This window comes from Trachypithecus francoisi, unplaced genomic scaffold, assembly GCF_009764315.1.
Source record: "Trachypithecus francoisi isolate TF-2019V2 unplaced genomic scaffold, Tfra_2.0 Lachesis_group3, whole genome shotgun sequence".
Taxonomy (NCBI): domain Eukaryota; kingdom Metazoa; phylum Chordata; class Mammalia; order Primates; family Cercopithecidae; genus Trachypithecus; species Trachypithecus francoisi.
The window spans coordinates 106,146,795-106,163,933 of NW_022681468.1; the positions used below are offsets into that span (position 1 = coordinate 106,146,795).

At 43.3% G+C, this 17,139-nt stretch overlaps 1 protein-coding gene across 7 annotated transcripts in view; it reads left to right on the forward strand.

Moving 5' to 3' along the window:
- ADAMTSL3 (ADAMTS like 3) overlaps positions 1 to 17,139 on the forward strand; it is a 417,185-nt gene that overhangs the window by 35,263 nt on the left and 364,783 nt on the right. For all 7 annotated transcript variants that reach the window (XM_033189196.1, XM_033189191.1, XM_033189189.1 and 4 more), the window contains exon 3: positions 13,250 to 13,369. In XM_033189196.1, coding sequence (XP_033045087.1) covers positions 13,250 to 13,369 — 120 coding nt within the window. The remainder of the gene's footprint in view (positions 1 to 13,249; positions 13,370 to 17,139) is intronic.

Sequence of the window (17,139 nt, forward strand, 5' to 3'; positions counted from 1 at the left end):
ATTTTTAGTAGAGACGGGTTTCACCATGTTGGTTATGCTGGTCTCGTGCTTCAGCCTCCCAAAGTGCTGGGATTATAGGTGTGAACCATGGCACTCAGCCCCCAAGTGACATTTTCATGTCAAATAAGTATAGAATGGTATGATGATGTTTTAAACACCCAAAAGTATTCTTAATTCCATATATTAAGAAATTTAAAGTATACCCTAAAATGTGCCAACTTCAAGTCACACCCAACGCACTGCTTGGATCAGGGTCTGTAGTTTGCATTCTTCTTTTTTTTTCTTTTAACAAAATATAGTATATTTGTAACAGGTTTTTTTTTGTTTTTCCTGCTGATTTATGACTCCATTGTGGCTTTTTTACCATTGTATTGCAGGGGTTGATGTTAGCATCTTAATATTGTAAAAGCATGACCTTTTGTTTTTAAGAAGTCTTTAATATGTCCTGCTAACCCCCAAGGATTTTTTTTTGTGGTTTATGGAAATGAGAGTGATGCCATTTTATACACATTGAACAAAGACCCTGACTCTAAATCTCTGTCTTCCTATTGTCTTGCTTGTTTAAAAGCTTTGAGGCTGGGCGCGGTGGCTCATGCCTGTAATCCCAGCACTCTGGGAGGCCAAGGTGGGCGGCTCATGAGGTCAGGAGATCAAGACCATCCTGGCTAACATGGTGAAACCCCGTCTCTACTAAAAAATACAAAAAATTAACTGGGCGTGGGGGTGGGCACCTGTAGTCCCAGATACTCACTTGGGAGGCTGAGGCAGGAGAATGGCGTGAATCCAGGAGGTGGAGCTTGCAGTGAGCTGAAATCGCACCACTACACTCCAGCCTGGGTGACAGAGCGAGACTCCATCTCAAAAAAGAAAAAAAAAGTTTTGAAAGGCATGAGCATCCAAACAGCAAATCTGGCAGCTCCACTGATGTGTTCGCACTGAACACTTCCTGCCCTGAAAAACTTAGAAAAACAAACCAGCTTATGATGAATATAAATGTTTTTTGGAGTATGTGCAAACAACACATTTCTGTCTTTTTCTTCTCTTGGAAGGCTGCATTTCAAAAGCCTGCATGATTTCAGCCACACAGACGAGCTGTTTCCTGAAAGAAATAAAGCTGTAGGGTTGAGAAAGGCCTTGAATAAACATGAATATGTCCCCGGCGTGTTTCTGGACTTTGTCAGTTTGGGTGATGTCTCATTGCCAAATTGGGAAGAGCTGGTAATGTGTTTTTTTCTTTCTTTCTTCTTCTTCTTTTTTTTTTTTTGCTACTGAATTAACACAAATGCTGATACTCAGTAATGGTCTCTGAGGTTGGCAACAAGAATATCATGTCTGCATAATTAATCAGTTGTTGACATGTGCATGTTTTCTGCATATGTCGGTTGCACTGGTGTTATAAGGTGTGAGCATTGTTGGGCTATGTCTCACTGGGCAGAAGCATGGCCAGGAGAACAGCCAGGGACAGTAGGATGGCAGAGGCCCCCACTTGTCCAGGAGGCAGGAGGTGCTTGGGGAGCAGCCATGCTCGGGCCTAACCAGGCTGGAGCTGGAGGGCAGTGGAGGCAGAGAGGTACTTGAACCAAGGAGGAAAGGGTCACTCGACTGCCTTGGGTAGAGGCACACGGACTCCAGAGTCCTGCAGGTCCCAGCCAGTTTCCTTGAGAGTGTGGACCCTTGGAAATCTCCGAGGAAGATGGCAAGATCCAACTTGTCAGTTTAGATAATCAGAAAAAAAGTGATTCTTTAAGGAACCTAGACCTACTCTGGTCTGCCCTGAACACTCTATTTAAAGCTGCAGTTTATATCCCATCCCTCAGCACTTTGGATCTCCTTTTTGCAAATGATATAGTATACAATTTACTTCTCTATTGTGTTTATTTCTGCTTCCCCAAGTTAGAATATGAACTCCTTGGGAAAAGTGATTCTTGTCTGTTTTGTTGACTGTTGCACTCTCAGTATCAAAAACAGTACTTGGCGCATAGTAGGTGCTTGATAAACATATGCTGACTGATTGAATGGGCCCTGTGAACCCCAAGAATTACCTAACACTCCATGCTTTTGAGATTTTCCCCCTGCAACCATTTTGGTAAAATAAAATATTTATTTGTACTCAATTTAAAAGACAAAGATGCCTTTTCTCTGCCAGAGAGATAATGATGAGTGTTAGTGGTGAAGAGGCTGTGGGAAAATACATGCTTCACTTGAGGATCAAAGTACAGATTCCACTGCCTAGTTGGGGCCCTGAGAGCGTGTTCTTCTTCAACACGGAATTCTTGTCAGGGCGTGGAAGCGATTTTTGGGAGAGAAAGACCAAGATTCACCAGAAAACAGCTCACTTCTGCAAAGCACTTTTTCTGGTGGCTCTCACAAACAGCACTTCCTCTCACCAACAGTTACTCATGCCCCTCGAATAACCAAATAACCAGCATTCTCTTCTCTCCTGAGTGCTTTGGCGGGAACGGTGTCACCCCTCACCGAGTGGCTAGACCAGGAGGAGGGGGAGGATGGTGGAGAGTGAGGTAGGGAGTTTACAATTTATTAAGATTTGAGACAAACACCTCGTTTTTTTCTCTAGCAATGGAGCCATGTTCATAGAATATTGTTTTCAGTTTTTTCCTGGGGAACTTTAAAGTAGACTTTTTTCCATGTGACATTTTGCTAATTGAGGCTGTTTCCAATAGGTCAGCTTACTTCAAGGTCTTGAAAAATGGACTCTTAAGTAAAATTTTTGGGGGGGCAGGCCCTAGGGAAAGAGGATCTGCATTGTGTATATTGGCAGGGCAAGGCTTTCTTTCCGCTCTCCATTCGGAGGAATAGTGGAGTTTTTAAATAACCCCTTGTGAAATGCCAGCATGCTACTCAGCCAGAGCCTTTGGGCCTTCTGTGGTGCAGAGAATATTCAGACAGCAGGCATGCAGGCCTTGCGGGGAGAGGGCCAACCTGGGCCGGCTTTCCTAGGAAAGATGTTAGTTACTGAAGGTCTTCCATGTATGAAGCCCAGTGCTGAGCACTAAAGAACGTTCAGATATGTAAAGATGTCTCAATGTTTAGGTTTTCTCCTTTTGGGGAACTGAAAGATGAAATGTGTTCCAGCAAGATCTTTTCACTGATTACTCTGGGCCCTGCTTGTCAGTGCTAATTAGGGATGTGTGAGTCAGTGTGTGTGCTATGTGGTGTATATGTATTTGGCGTATTTGTGGCATGGACATGTATGTAGTGTGTGTGGGGTGTGTGTGGTATGTGTGCGTGTGTGTGTGTTTGTGTGTGTGTGGGGGGTATATTTGTGGTGTAGGTATGTATGTGTGTGTACGTATTTAGTATGGGATGTGTATGATATGTGCATGATATGTTTGTGGTGTGTGTGTATGTGTGTAGTGTGTGGCATATGTGTGTGTATGTGTGGTGTGTGGTGTGTATGGATGGCATGTGGGGGGTATGTTTATTGTGTTTAGATGTATGTATGTAGTGTGTGGTGTGTGTATTGTATGTGTTACGTGTGTAGTGTGTGGTGTGTGAGTACATCTGATGTTTGGTGTATGTGTGGTGTATTTGTGGTGTGTGTGTATGTATATAGTGTGTGGTGTATGTGGGGGTATGTTTGTGGTGTGTGTATGTGTGTAATGTGTGGTATGTGATTGTGTATATGCATATGTGTGTGGTATGTGGTATATGTATGTAGTGTGTTGTATGTGTTTGTATGTGCGGTTTGTGGTGTGTGTGCATGGTATGTTTGTGATATGTGTATGCATGTAATGTGTGGTTATGTGTGTGTGTATGTAGTGTATGGTATGTATTTGTGTGTGTGTGTGATTTGTGTGCTGTGTGTGTGTGTGTGTGTGTGTGTGTGTGGTGGGGTCTTTGAGAAGGGGAGGGAAGGAGAGAGAGGGAGAGAGAAAATTCCAGAGAAAATGCATGTTTCGTGGCAGAAGGATGAGTGGTGCTCTGAGAATTCCAGTTTGCTAAAGAGAGTGTTCCTGTGATAGATTTAAACTCGGTGAAGGAACCTGTCCATGTCAACAGCTCATTCTGAGTAAGGGAGGCACTCGCAAGGCCCTGCCCACCTCATTGCCCTAGGAGGGATGGAGAAGGGCCTGAGGCTCATATTTCTTTTGGAAATGTGACCCAGAGTGAAGCTGAAGTTCAAAACTACATGGTATTTGGCTGAGATGTGTCCAGACATTATTCAAATGTTAGGTCTTTTATATGAACAGTATTAGAAGAACATATAATTAACTGATGGCAAATAGAGAAAAAGAATCTTAAATACCTAGAAATAATTTTTTTATCTCAGAAATAAAAAACCGTGAAAACTCCTTTTCTTTTAACCCACCCTTCCAATCCTACCAAAGTAAATGTATTTTATATTTCATCAGGAAAGTTCTGGACGCCTAAGACTGAAAAGTCTTAGCATGACGGCATTCTACTTGAAAAACCAAAATGATCCGGAAGGTTTATTTTTTAACTTTTGTTTCACGTTCAAGGTACCAAATGTACATCATGGTTTTTTTGAAGAAAAATGTATTTGGTGCACTGAGTTTAAGTTCTGCTGGTTAACTTGACTTTCCCTCATGGGCCTTGGAAGCTACAAACTGTGAAGTCCCATGTGCCATCCAGGCCAGGGGGAGCAGCTCCCTCAGGCCCCCCAGAGGAATACAGAGAATGTATCCCTTGCAGACTGTGACTGGCTTTGAGCCTGGGGATTCTGCCTGATTTGCCTGGAAGGTACACTTCCTGACTCATGGAATATTGACATTTAAAGGACCTTTCACCATAGAGTGATCCTAACTTCCCATTCAAATCCTAAAGTCTTCCTGGCCGATCTTGGTTTGTCACCCAGGCTGGAATGTGGTAACATGATCATGGCTCACTGCAGTGCAGCCTTGACCTCCTGGACTCAAGTGATCCTCCTGCCTCGGCTTCCCTGAGTGCTGGGATTACAGGCATGAGTCACCGCGCCCCGCTTTGGTTGCCGTTAACAGAGATAGGCCTACCTATGCATTAATATTCCTGACAGTGACGTTACATGGTGTCTGGCTAAGCGCTGGTGTCATGGGAAGAGTCCAGCAATAATGGCTTAGGGCTTCGCCTTCTTGGCATTTAGCCTTTGCCCAACCTGTTAAAATCTGTTGGAATCTCAGTTCTTCCTTCTAGCATCTTACCTTCTTGTGTTGTCTATCAGTGTAGATTTGAAGCATCTGACAGTGTATTCCTTGAATCCTTAGTGGCTAACATGAGGACATGGCAAATGAGGAACTATAGTTGGGTAAATTTGCCATCAGCCTGGATAAGTAGAGGGCTCAGGCCTCAGCCCTATTCCTGTTCAGTGTTTGTAGCAGTGACAAGGATGCAGATTGTGAACATGCCCCACAAATTTGGGCTGATGTGGAGCAGGGGGAGAGTGCTGCATATCGTGATAAATGGAGTCTAGATTTAAAGCAGTCTTGAGATGCCAAATCTAAAGAGAAAGTGAATGGCAGGAAAGCGTGCAGTTGGGCTCTCAATCCAGAGTACAGTGACATAGCTTAGCAATGGCACGTGGGAGAAAGGCTAGGGCCCTTCACTGACCACAGTTCTGTAGATGTTAGTGGTGTGATATTTGACTGTGTTTGTGCTCTGGAGAGAGATGGGTGTAGGGGCTCACACCAGGTCAGGAGAAGTGTTCAGACTGGCTTGTTTAATTGCAATGGGAATCACATTGTGTTTGTTTTAACTGGTGACTGCTTACCTTTTGAGGCACACTGGATTCTGCTCTTGACTGTAGGAATACCCTCTTCTTCCCTGCTTCTCTCTCTTCCCATTACATCAATCTGAGAAATAGGAAAAAACAAAAAACAAAAAACCAAAGTGCTTTTTCTTACTCTCTGTTTTCCACTCATCACAGCACTTGTGTGGGGGTATTTCTGTACACAGCAAGCAGTTCTTCACTGGACACCACTGGGTGTCCTCTAATTCAATTCAATTCAGAGACTGTCTACCTAGAGATAGCATCAGACCGCACAGGCTAAGGGTTCAGTCCCACAAGACTGCCCCCCACTTCAGAGGCCAATCTCGATATTATGATATAATAGAAATATATATGTGGCCTCTGACCAAGGTTCTTGACATAAAAGCTCAGCCGTAGGAGAATCTTTTGTTCTACTATTTGGTCTTTGACTGCAGTTCCTGATACAGAGCTCCTAAGGCTTTGTGATTTTCTGAGTGACAGGGGCATCTGACTCAGCTCCTAAACTCCTTGGAATGTTCTGGGTGCTAGGAGCATCTTTTATTCTAATAAGGTGACTCTTCGTGCACCCCTGGATAGCCTCAGGATGGGGCTTGAGTAGGTTGAGCAGTAGGTTGAGTATAGGTTATCACTTATACTTCTGACAAACAGGCTATAAATTGAGCCTCTCCTTGGCTTTGACTAATTTACCAGAGCAGCTTGGAGAGCTAAATGAAACACTTTGCTTACATTTTCTAGCTTAAAAAGGGATGCAATATAGGATACAGATGAATGCCCAGATGAAGAGATACGTAGGGTGAGGTCCGGAAGGGCCCCAAGTGCAGGAGTTGGTGTGTGTCACCCTCCAGGCACACAGATATGTTCACCAACTCAGAAACTCCCTGAACCCAATCCTTCTGAGTTTTCATGGAGGCTTCATTACCTAGGCATGGTTGATTACCTCATTGGCCATTGGTATCAGCTCAACTTTCAGCACCTCTCCCTTCACACCAGAGGATGGGGGTGAGGACTGAAAGTTCCAACCCTCTAATCACATGATTGGCTCCCCTGGCAACCAGCCCCCATCCTGAGGCTATCCAGGGGTGCACGAAGAGTCACCTTATTAGAATAAAAGATGCTCCTAGCACCCAGAACATTCCAAGGAGTTTAGGAGCTGAGTCAGATGCCCCTGTCACTCAGAAAATCACAAAGCCTTAGGAGCTCTGTATCAGGAACTGCAGTCAAAGACCAAATAGTAGAACAAAAGATTCTCCTACGGCTGAGCTTTATGTCAAGAACCTTGGTCAGAGGCCACATATATATTTCTATTATATCATAATATCAAAATCAAGCAGAACTTTCACCCATCTTTCATAGTTATTCTTGACCCTTTACAATGTGTAGATTAAGGTCTAGAACACTCAACTCTTGTCCTTGAATAGTCATCCCTATACATTTCCTCCTGCTCGAGTCAAATTCTTCAGCTGGATGGGGATGTGGAGACACAGCTGTATCTCCAAGTCTCGTATTCATAGTCCCTGGAGGTACTGTCTGGATTCCTCTTGACTTCGTCTCTGGTGACTCAGCAGCTGTGGACAGTGGCTGGTGGAGATGATGCATTTTGGCAGCTTCTCTCCTAGGCCTGGCTCAGTGCCCTGGGAAGATCGCACACTTCCTGATCCAGGCTTGTTTCTCCTACTTTCCCTCCAACTTTTGCTACTTAAGGGCCCTGACCTCTTTGGTCACCCCATCCTGTGAGGGGCCGCATGCCATTGCATCTTCCTAAGATTTGGGAAGTCAACTTCCTTCTGGGTGGAAATGTCAAACGCATGTTTGGTATGATGCTTGCTTTCTGAAGCCTTGTGTGAACTCAGCCATTTCTCCTAAGGGAAGGCCCAATTTTTCTAAGAAAAACTGCATCATAACTACCCTTGTCAAAGTCAACATTGACTTCCGTGTTACTAGATCCAAGGGATACTTCTCTGGCCTCATCTTCCTCAATTTCTTGGCAGCATTCAAGACACTTGACTATTCTTTTTGATGCTAAATCTTCCCATGACCTAATATAGGGTTTTTTGCTTTTTATTCTGCTCTAATTGATGTTCATTTTTAGTCTCTTCTGCTTACTCCTCCTCTTCTACTTAATTTCAAATATTAGAATTGGGGGTGTCAGGCAAAGCCCTCTTGCATGCCGAACTCTTTCTCTAGGGAGTGGCTTTTCTGGTATAATGGGTGTAAATATATGTAAATATACATACATACATACATACATATATTATGAAAATGTTAAGTGATGACTTCCAAATCCCTGTCTCCAGCTTCAGATTTCCTTTCTGAGCCCTGGACTTGCATATTGAATGGCAAACTCAAGCTCTTCACATGGATGTTTTGTGGACACCTCCAACTTAACATGACTCAAACAGAACTATTGACTGTACCCTCCCCAACAAATCTGTTTCTGCCTCAGGGCTGTCCATCCGTTGCAATTCCTTTATAGCCATTGCTCAAACCAAAAACCCAGAAGTCACCCTTGATTCCTCCCTTTTCCTCCCTCATCAGCAAGCTTTGTTGGTTCTACTTCTAATCCATGCACCTCTCCCCTTCTCTACTGCCATCAACCCAGTCCAATGAACCATCCCTTCTCACCTGGGTTAGTATCAACAGCCTTCCAACTAGTCTTTGTGTTTCCACTTTGCCTCCTTGTAGCCCATTCTCCACAAAGCAGTCAGTGTTATTTAAATACTCTTCTATGGTTCTCCATCTCCTTGCCATAAGGCTTTAAATGTCTTGGGTGGCTTTTCTCTTCCTTCCTTTATCCATTTCCTGCCACTCTTACTTGTCCACACGGAATCCAGCCACACTGTAGTTCTTCCAACTCACTGACTTCCTTTCCACTTTGGAGCCTTGGTACTTGCTCTTCTTTTGCCAGTAATACTCATCCTTAGCTTTTTCCATAACTGGCTCCTCCTGTTTGAGGTATCATCTGAAATCTTATCTTCTCATGGATGCCATTTTTGATAATCTTATCTAAAATTGAACAGTCCTCTCCCAACATTATTCTCATATTACCTTGTTTTATTTCCTTTATAACTTAGAATGTTAATTTTCTTATTTATGTGTTTACTTATTTTACTATGTATCTCCTCCCCTAGGATGTAACCTCCATGAAAATAGGAACCTGCTCTTTGTTGTTCCTCATTGTATCTATAGCACTGAGAACTGTGCTATACTAGGCATATACTAGGTGCTCAATAAATATGTGTTGAATGCATGGTCAACTAAAGATAAGCATCACACTGGAATGTACACTATATGCAGGAAGCTGTTTTAAGGTGGTGATCTTTGACTGCTCCCACTCTGGTAAATGGATCTGTCCAGGTATTTGCACATGGCTGCTAACAGATTCCAGCCCTGGCTGTAAGCCTGGGTCTGCTCCTCAAACTCACTGACCGCCTTTCTATTTTAGGGCTTTTGCACTTGCTCTTTTTGTGTGCCAGGAATAGTCACTCTCAGATTTGGTGATTGGTAAGTCTCCTAACTCTATAGTTTACTCATTGTTAAAATAAGGAGTTTGACCTAGATGACTTCTAAGGTCTCTTTAGGTATTTAAAAATGATGATTCTGGCTGGGCGCAGTGACTCATGCCTATAATCCTAGCACTTTGGGAGGCCAAGGCGGGCAGATCACCCGAGGTCAGGTGTTCGAGACCAGCCTGGCCAACATGGTGAAACCCCGTCTCTACTAAAAATACAAAAATTATCCAGGTGTGGTGGTGGGCACCTGTAACCCCAGCTATTAGAGAGGCTGAGGCAGGAGAATTTCTTGAATCTGTGAGGCAGAAATTGCAGTGAGCTGAAATCACGTCACTCAACTCCAGCCTGGGTGAAAAAGCAAGACTCTGTCTAAAAAATATTAAAGTAAAAAAAATAAAATGATGATTGAAGCCAGTAGGAGCAATTAACAATAGTGGTGCTAAATCTCTCACATAAATGAAATGTAATAAGAAAATCTTCAAATTATTTTAACAGTGTAGTGCCATCTAAACCATCTAGTCTAGTGGAGTTATCTCTTCTATGTTCTTTGACAGAACGATGTTGATTTCCCTTTCTAAAACACAGTATTCAGAGGGATGTTTTGGCATAAACCATAGTTCCTACTGCAGTTTGAGAATGAGTCCATTGGAGCAGCAGAGGTGTCAGAGGAATGTGTTTATTCCCTGCTCCTCCTGTTTGCAGAGAGCAATTTTCTTAGAGTAACACCTGTGGCCTCTTACGTTATTTCTGACTCATTTCTTCCCAAGCAGGGGGAGTGAGGTATCCAGTCGGGGATATAGTCACAGATCCATGTATTTTTGACTGGATGGGGCTAAGCACTGCAGATTCTGTCTCCTTTATGACTTTCCTCTTTGACGCAATCAAGGCAGTGATCCTGGTAAGCCCCCTACCTCCTCAGTCTTCCCTTGGACAGACTCTCCCAGGAGGTGGATGATAGTGTGATGGTAGCAAGTCAATTGGGTCATGATATCCAAGCCATATTCCCCCAAAGAGGATATCCTTTCTGACTCCCTCAGACTCCAGCCATTGTGATTTATGTCCAGTGATTCAGATGCCAGGTAATATGGTTTGGTTCTGTGTCCCCACTCAGATCTCATCTTGAATCGTACTCCCATAATTCCCACATGCTGTGGGAGGGACCTGGTGGGAGATAATTTGAATCATGGGGGAGGTTCCCCCTATACTGTTCTCGTGGCAGTGAATAAGTCTTACAAAGCCAAATCACTGATGGCTTTATCAGTGATTTTCACTTTTGCATCCCTTTCATTTTCTCTTGCCACCGTCATGTAAGAAGTGCCTTTTGCCTCCTGCCATGATTCTGAGGCCTCCCCAGCCATGTGGAAATGCAAGCCCAATTAAACCTCTTTTTCTTCCCAGTCTTGGATATGTCGTTAGCAGCAGCATGAAAATGGACTAATACAGTAAATTGGCACCAGTAGAATGGGATGCTGCTGAAAAGATACCAGAAAATACGGAAGCAACTTTGGAACTGGGTAACAAGCAGAGGTTGGAACAGTTTGGAGGGCTCAGAAGAAGACAGGAAAATGTGGGGAAGTTTGGAACTACCTAGAGACTTGTTAAATGGCTTTGACCAAAATGCTGATAATGATATGAATGAAAAGGTCTAGGCTGAGGTGGTCTCAGATGGAGATGAGGAACTTGTTGGGAACTGGAGCAAAGGTGACTCTTGTTATGTTTTGGCAAAGAGACTGGTGGCATTTTGCTCCTGCCCTAGAGATTTCTGGAACTTTGAACTTGAGAGAGAAGATTTAGGGTACCCAGTACAAGAAATTTCTAAGCAGCAAAGCGTTCAAGAGGTGACTTGGATATTGTTGAAGGCTTTCAGTTTAAAAAGGAAAACAGAACATAAAAATTCAGAAAATTTACAGCCTGACTATGCAATAGAAAAGAAAGACCCATTTTCTGGGGAGAAATTCAAGCTGGCTGCAGAAATTTGCATAAGTAGCAAGGAGCCTAATGTTAATCCCCAGAACTATGTGGAAAATGCCTCCAGGGCATGTCAGAGACCTTCATGGCAGCCCCTCCCATCACAGGCCTGGAGGCCCAGGAGGAAAAAGTGGTTTTGCGGGCTGGGCCCTGGGTCCCTGTGCTGTGTGCAGCCTAGGGACCTGGTGCCCTGTGTCTCAGCTGCTCCAGCTGTGGCTGAAAGGGGCCAATGCAGAGCTCGGGCTGTGGCTTCAGAGGGTGGAAGCCCCAAGTCTTGGCATCTTCCATGTGATGTTGAGCCTGCAACAGAAGTCAAGAACTGAGGTTTGGGAACCCCTGCCCAGATTTCAGAGGATGTATGGAAATACCTGGATGCCCAGGCAAAAGTTTGCTGCAGGGGCAGGGCCCCCATGAAGAAGCTATGCTATAGCAGTGTGGAAGGGAAATGTGGGATCAGAGCCACCACACAGAGTTCCTACTGGGACACTGCCTAGTGGAGCTGTGAGAAGAAGGCTACTGTCCTCCAGACCCCAGAACGGTAGATCCACTGACAGCTTGGACTATGTTCCTCGAGGAGCCACAGACACTCAATGCCTGCCCATGAAAACAGCTGGGAGGGAGGCTGTACCCTGAAAAGTCACAGGGATGGAGCTGCCCAAGACCATGAGAACCCACCTCTTGCCTCAGTGTGACCTGGATATGAGACCTGGAGTCAAAGGAGATCATTTTGGAGCTTTAAAATTTGACTGCCCCACTAGATTTTGGACTTGCATGTGCCCTGTAACCCCTTTGTTTTGGCCAGTTTCTCCAATTTGGGCTGGCTGTATTTACCCAATACCTATACCACCATTGTATCTAGGAAGTAACTAGCTTGCTTTTGATTTTACAAGCTCATAGGCAGAAGTGACTTGCCTTGTCTCAAATGAGAGTTTGGACTGTGGACTTTTTGGTTAATGCTGAAATTAGTTAAGACTTTGGGGGACTGTTGGGAAGGCATGATTGGTTTTGAAATGTGAGGACATGAGATTTGGAGGGGCCGAGGGTGGAATGATATGGTTTGGCTCTGTGTCCCCACTCAGATCTCATCTTGAATTGTATTCCTATAATTCCCACATGTTGTGGGAGGGACCTGGTGGGAGATAATTTGTATCATGGAGGCAGTTTCCCCCATACTGTTCTCATGATAGTGAATAAGTCTCATGAGATTTGATGGTTTTATCAGGGGTTTCTGCTTTTGCATCCCTCTCATTTTCTCTCGCGGCTGTCATGTCAGAAGTGCCTTTCACCTCCTGCCATGGTACTGAGGCCTCCCCAGCCATGTGGAACTCTTAAGTCCAATTAAACCTGCTTTTCTTCCAAGTCTCGGGTACGTCGTTATCAGCAGCGTGAAAACGGACCGGGGTATGAGCTTTCCATGAACTAGACAGAGTCTACAATATCCATGTTTATTTAAGCTTGGATCTTTAAACAAAGCATTACAAGGAAAACATCTCAAAGGAAACACGCCAAAACAATTAAAAGTGGTTATTACAGGTTGAAAAGATTATGGGTGATTTTTAGTTTCTTCTGTGCTCATTTATATGTTCTAAAGTTTCTACAATGAAGTTCATTTTTGTTGTAGTATGGAAGAAAATTTTTGTTTCTCACTCCTTTGCCAAAAAAAAAAGAAGAAAAAAAGCAAGAAAGGAAGAAGAAAATTCTAAAAACGATAGATTTGCAACAACAAAACAAAGTTAACTACTCTGTGACTGAATTGCTGGAAGATGGGGAGCAGAGGTAGCAGAGAGGGGGAGAGAGGCAGGTGTCAGGGAATAAATGTCGTGGCTGCCAATTTGATTCAGGCCACTGTGATATCCTGGCCTAACAGTGCCCTGACGCAGACACCTGGTGTGCCTCACCTTGGTCTTTGCCAAGAGAGGGCACTTCCCTTTTTGTTTCTTGGTATAGCTTTTAGTGGTGGATTCTTCTGGAATGGCCTTCTTGTACTTTACTTGTCAGGGGGTTCTTACTGGAGCCTTACTTGTGACCAGATGATCTTGTTTTTCAGACCACAGCTGAGAAATCTCCTGGAGCCTATTTCCTTCCCGAGTTTGCACTCTCTCCTCAGGGAAGTTTTCTGGAAGACACAACAGGGGAGCAGTTCCTCACTTACCGCTATGACGACCAGGTAAGAACACTGGGCAAGGATCTACCTTGGGCTTTGCTGTTTGCCAGTGGTCAGGAAAGAGTGTCTCTAAAAGACCTTCAAAGTAATTATATTTTCCTCTTGGCAATACTAGTACAACAGACCCTTGACACCCTTGAAGGATCCCAGAACATCTGAATTGCCTATGTTTGTATATAATTTCCTATAGAATGTGCAGTTCTTTCTCTACATTTGCATAAGAGTCACTTTTTCTTATTTTCATCAGAAATATATGGTGAATTTGTTCATCTTAGCTATCACCACATTGATGATTCAGTTCTGAAATTATCCAAAAGTTCTGTTTTCTGCTAATGTGTAGTAACATTAGCAGAAACATTAGCATTCTTTGCCCTCAGCTTTTACTTCATTTCTTTTACCAGCACCAATATTGCATGCTTTTTTCCTCAAGGTTACTTTTCAGAAAGGAACACAGTGTATATGCCTGTGTGTGCATATGTCTGTGTGTGTGTGTGTGTGTGTGTGTATGTGTTTAAATCATTTTAGGAAAGCTAACTAGAGAAGGCCTTGCTTGGCTGACATGTGCAAGCCGAACACTGGAAGTTGTGATTTCCTTCTCTCTTTAATTCACCTTGATGCCATAATAGCATTTAAGATTATCCATCTTTGAAATCACTCACAACTTGGTGAAACAGAGAGTTTCAACTTTACCTAATGCAAACCGGGTAAAGCGTGAATTTATGGGGCAGTTGAGCAAACCAGGGTGGACTTTAAGATGATGTGGGGCCTGGGTGGATCTGGCAGACCTCGGCACCTATAGGGCCCAAGTGAAGGTGAGGAGCTGGGGCAAGATCACCTTCTCATGGTACATGATAGAGTGGAGGGAGATGGCCCAGTGACTGAGGCCAGCTGTGCTGTCCTCAACTGTGTAGCTAAAGGCCGGTGCTGCCTGGTTTGATTTAGGTAAAACCTAGTCAGGATGCAAAAGACAGTACTCAAAAGGAACAGCTCTAAGAAATTCAGTCTGCCAACATGGGTAGATCCAAGATGTGACCAGAGGAAGTGGGACCCAGATCTGGGGCTGACTGGAGCTAGGCAGAGTGCTGGGGGTGGGCTGGGAGAAGGATTATAGTCTTGTAGAGCATCAGTGGCTGATGCAGGATGGAGATTAGAGCATAGAGGGCAGGTAGAGGAGTCTGTTGCTCAGTCCTCTATCTCCCAGCTCAGGGGGAGACACTGCACACTCTCCATCCTTGAGGCTGCTGCTCAGTGACCTACCCTTGATGGGCTTAATTCCAGAGCTGGGACTGGGGTGAAGGACAGGGCTGTGACATGCCAGACCCTTGTGGGCAGGAGCCACACTGTTCATTGGGGCAGGAGTGGGATGAGACCAATTTCTTACTGAAAATATCAACATTCAATCATTTTTTCAAGTTCCCTTAAAAGTGAGTGAGTGCATTACTAGTCGTTGTGGGGAGCAGGGGTGGGCTGAGGAATAATTCTATATTTGCATTGCGGAGCTCAAACATTTGGGCCTGGTTGCTAATAAGGGCTAAATCATCATTAAGTCACTTTCTGCCTTCCCCTTTCCCCTGATGGATTTTGAAGGGGTCTATAATTTATAGCCCCTTCTAATCCAGAATCAGTAATCTAACAGGTTTTCATATGAGAACTTCACAGGAACTAATTGAGAGGGCCATAAAGGATAAAAGCCGGTGTCTGGAAAATACCAAGCTATGCATTTTATAATTAAAGAGTGGTTAATGCCTTCTCCAGGTTCCACAGATACTTTATATTTAATGTAATAATAATAATATAAAAGCCGGGAAAAGGGGAAAACAAGCCCCTTTAGTCTTTTCAAAAAGTCTAAAGCAGATCTGAAAAGTGTGTGGCATGCTGTGGAAATTTCATCCTAGGACATGGTGTTCCAGAAAGCCCTAGTGACTAGCATATGAAAACACTCTGTGTTGCCCCCACTGTGTATTTCTTTTAAGAGAAAGGAATAATTTGAGACTATAACAAGCCAATAATAGCACCCACTTTCCTCTACTAAAGACACAGAAAATAGGTGCTTGGACTAAACTAGTTGTATCTATTGAATGAATCTCAGGAATTTAATTAGCTAGAGACTGTTTATCCACCTCCCAAATCCTGATTCTCTTTCCTCTTTTTTTTCCCTTTTCTTTCTTTTCTTTTCTTTTGTTTTCTTTTTTCTTTCTTTCTTTCTTTTTCTTTCTTTCTTTCTTTCTTTCTTTCTTTCTTTCTTTCTTTCTTTCTTTTCTTTCTTTCTTTTCTTTCTTTCTTTTCTTTCTTTCTTTCTTTCTTCTTTCTTTCTTTTTTCTTCTTTCTTTCTTTCTTTTTTCTTTCTTTCTTTCTTTCTTTCTTCTTTCTTTCTTTCTTTCTTTCTTTCTTTCTTTCTTTCTTGTCTTGTTCTGTCACCCAGGCTGGAGTGCAGGGCATGATCACAGCTCACTGCAGCCTCAACCTTCCCCCCCACAGTTATGTGATCCTCCTGCCTCAGCCCCACCCCCCACCCCAATAGCTGGGACTATAGGCATTAGGCATGCACCACAACCCCTGGATAATTTTTTTTGTCTACACTTTGTAGAAATGAGGTTTTGCCATGTTGACCAAGTTGGCCTCAAACTCCTGGGCTCAAGCAATCTGTTCTCCTTGGCCTTCCAAAGTGCTGGGATTATAGGTGTGAGCCACTGCGCCTGGCCAATTCTCTTTTTTCTTAATGCTGAACATGCTTCTCAGGCACTGGGGAAGGGACAAAACCAATCAAATGCTATCAAACTTTAAAAAAGAATCCCCTGATCCTGCAGCATATGATGAAACATTAAGATCAATTAAGAACAAAGTCTCTGGAGTCAGACTGCTTTGGGTTTGAATTTGACTTTTCAGTTCTGCCATTTGATTTGCTGTTTTACTTTGGACAAGTTACTTTACTTCCCTGTCCCTTAATTTTCTCATCTGTGAAATGGAGATTTGGATGATATCTACCTTATGTAGGTGTTGCAAGGACTTGAAGCAGATAATTCATATGTCTCCCTGCACAGGGCCTGGTACATACATGTAAGCATTTAATTTAGCTATTGTTATTACTAAGAATGTTATTTGCAAACATTCAATTCAAAGAATCTCAGATATGCTTATGCTAAAGGAGAGGAAGAAGTTTATTCTTCCTTTACATTAGGAGATCCCATGCAATATTTTCAATTAATTTTTTATTGAGGTATAACATATGTAAGTAAAACACACACGTATCTGAAGTATAGAGCTTGATGAATTTTTAAGTATTTTTACATCTGTGTAGTTGCTACTTAGACCAAGAAAATGAACATTTCTAGCACCCTATGAGGCTCCTTGAACCTCTTTCCAATCAATATCCCACATTCAAGAAGTAACCACCATTCAGACTTTTATCAGTATCTTAGATTCGTTTTGCCTGCTTTTAATTTTATTTTTGATTTTATATAAATGGAATCATACAGCACATACTCGTTTGTGTCTGGCTTCTTTCACACATCATTATGTCTGGGAGATTCAACCCAGTTGTTGGATCCAACATAATATAGGGTTTAATGTCTAGCAGCCAGTTGTACTCTTTGGAACAAATTGTCTCATGTTGGAACAAATTGCAGCATACTGGGTGGCATGCAGCATTGCTCTTGCACAGAAATTCCCAGGTTGTCCCTAAAAGGTTTTCAGAGCAGTCTCTCCAAAGATTTCATACCTGGGGAAGTGGTGGGGACAGTTTTGCAGTGTAGCCTTTGTTATATGCCAGCAGC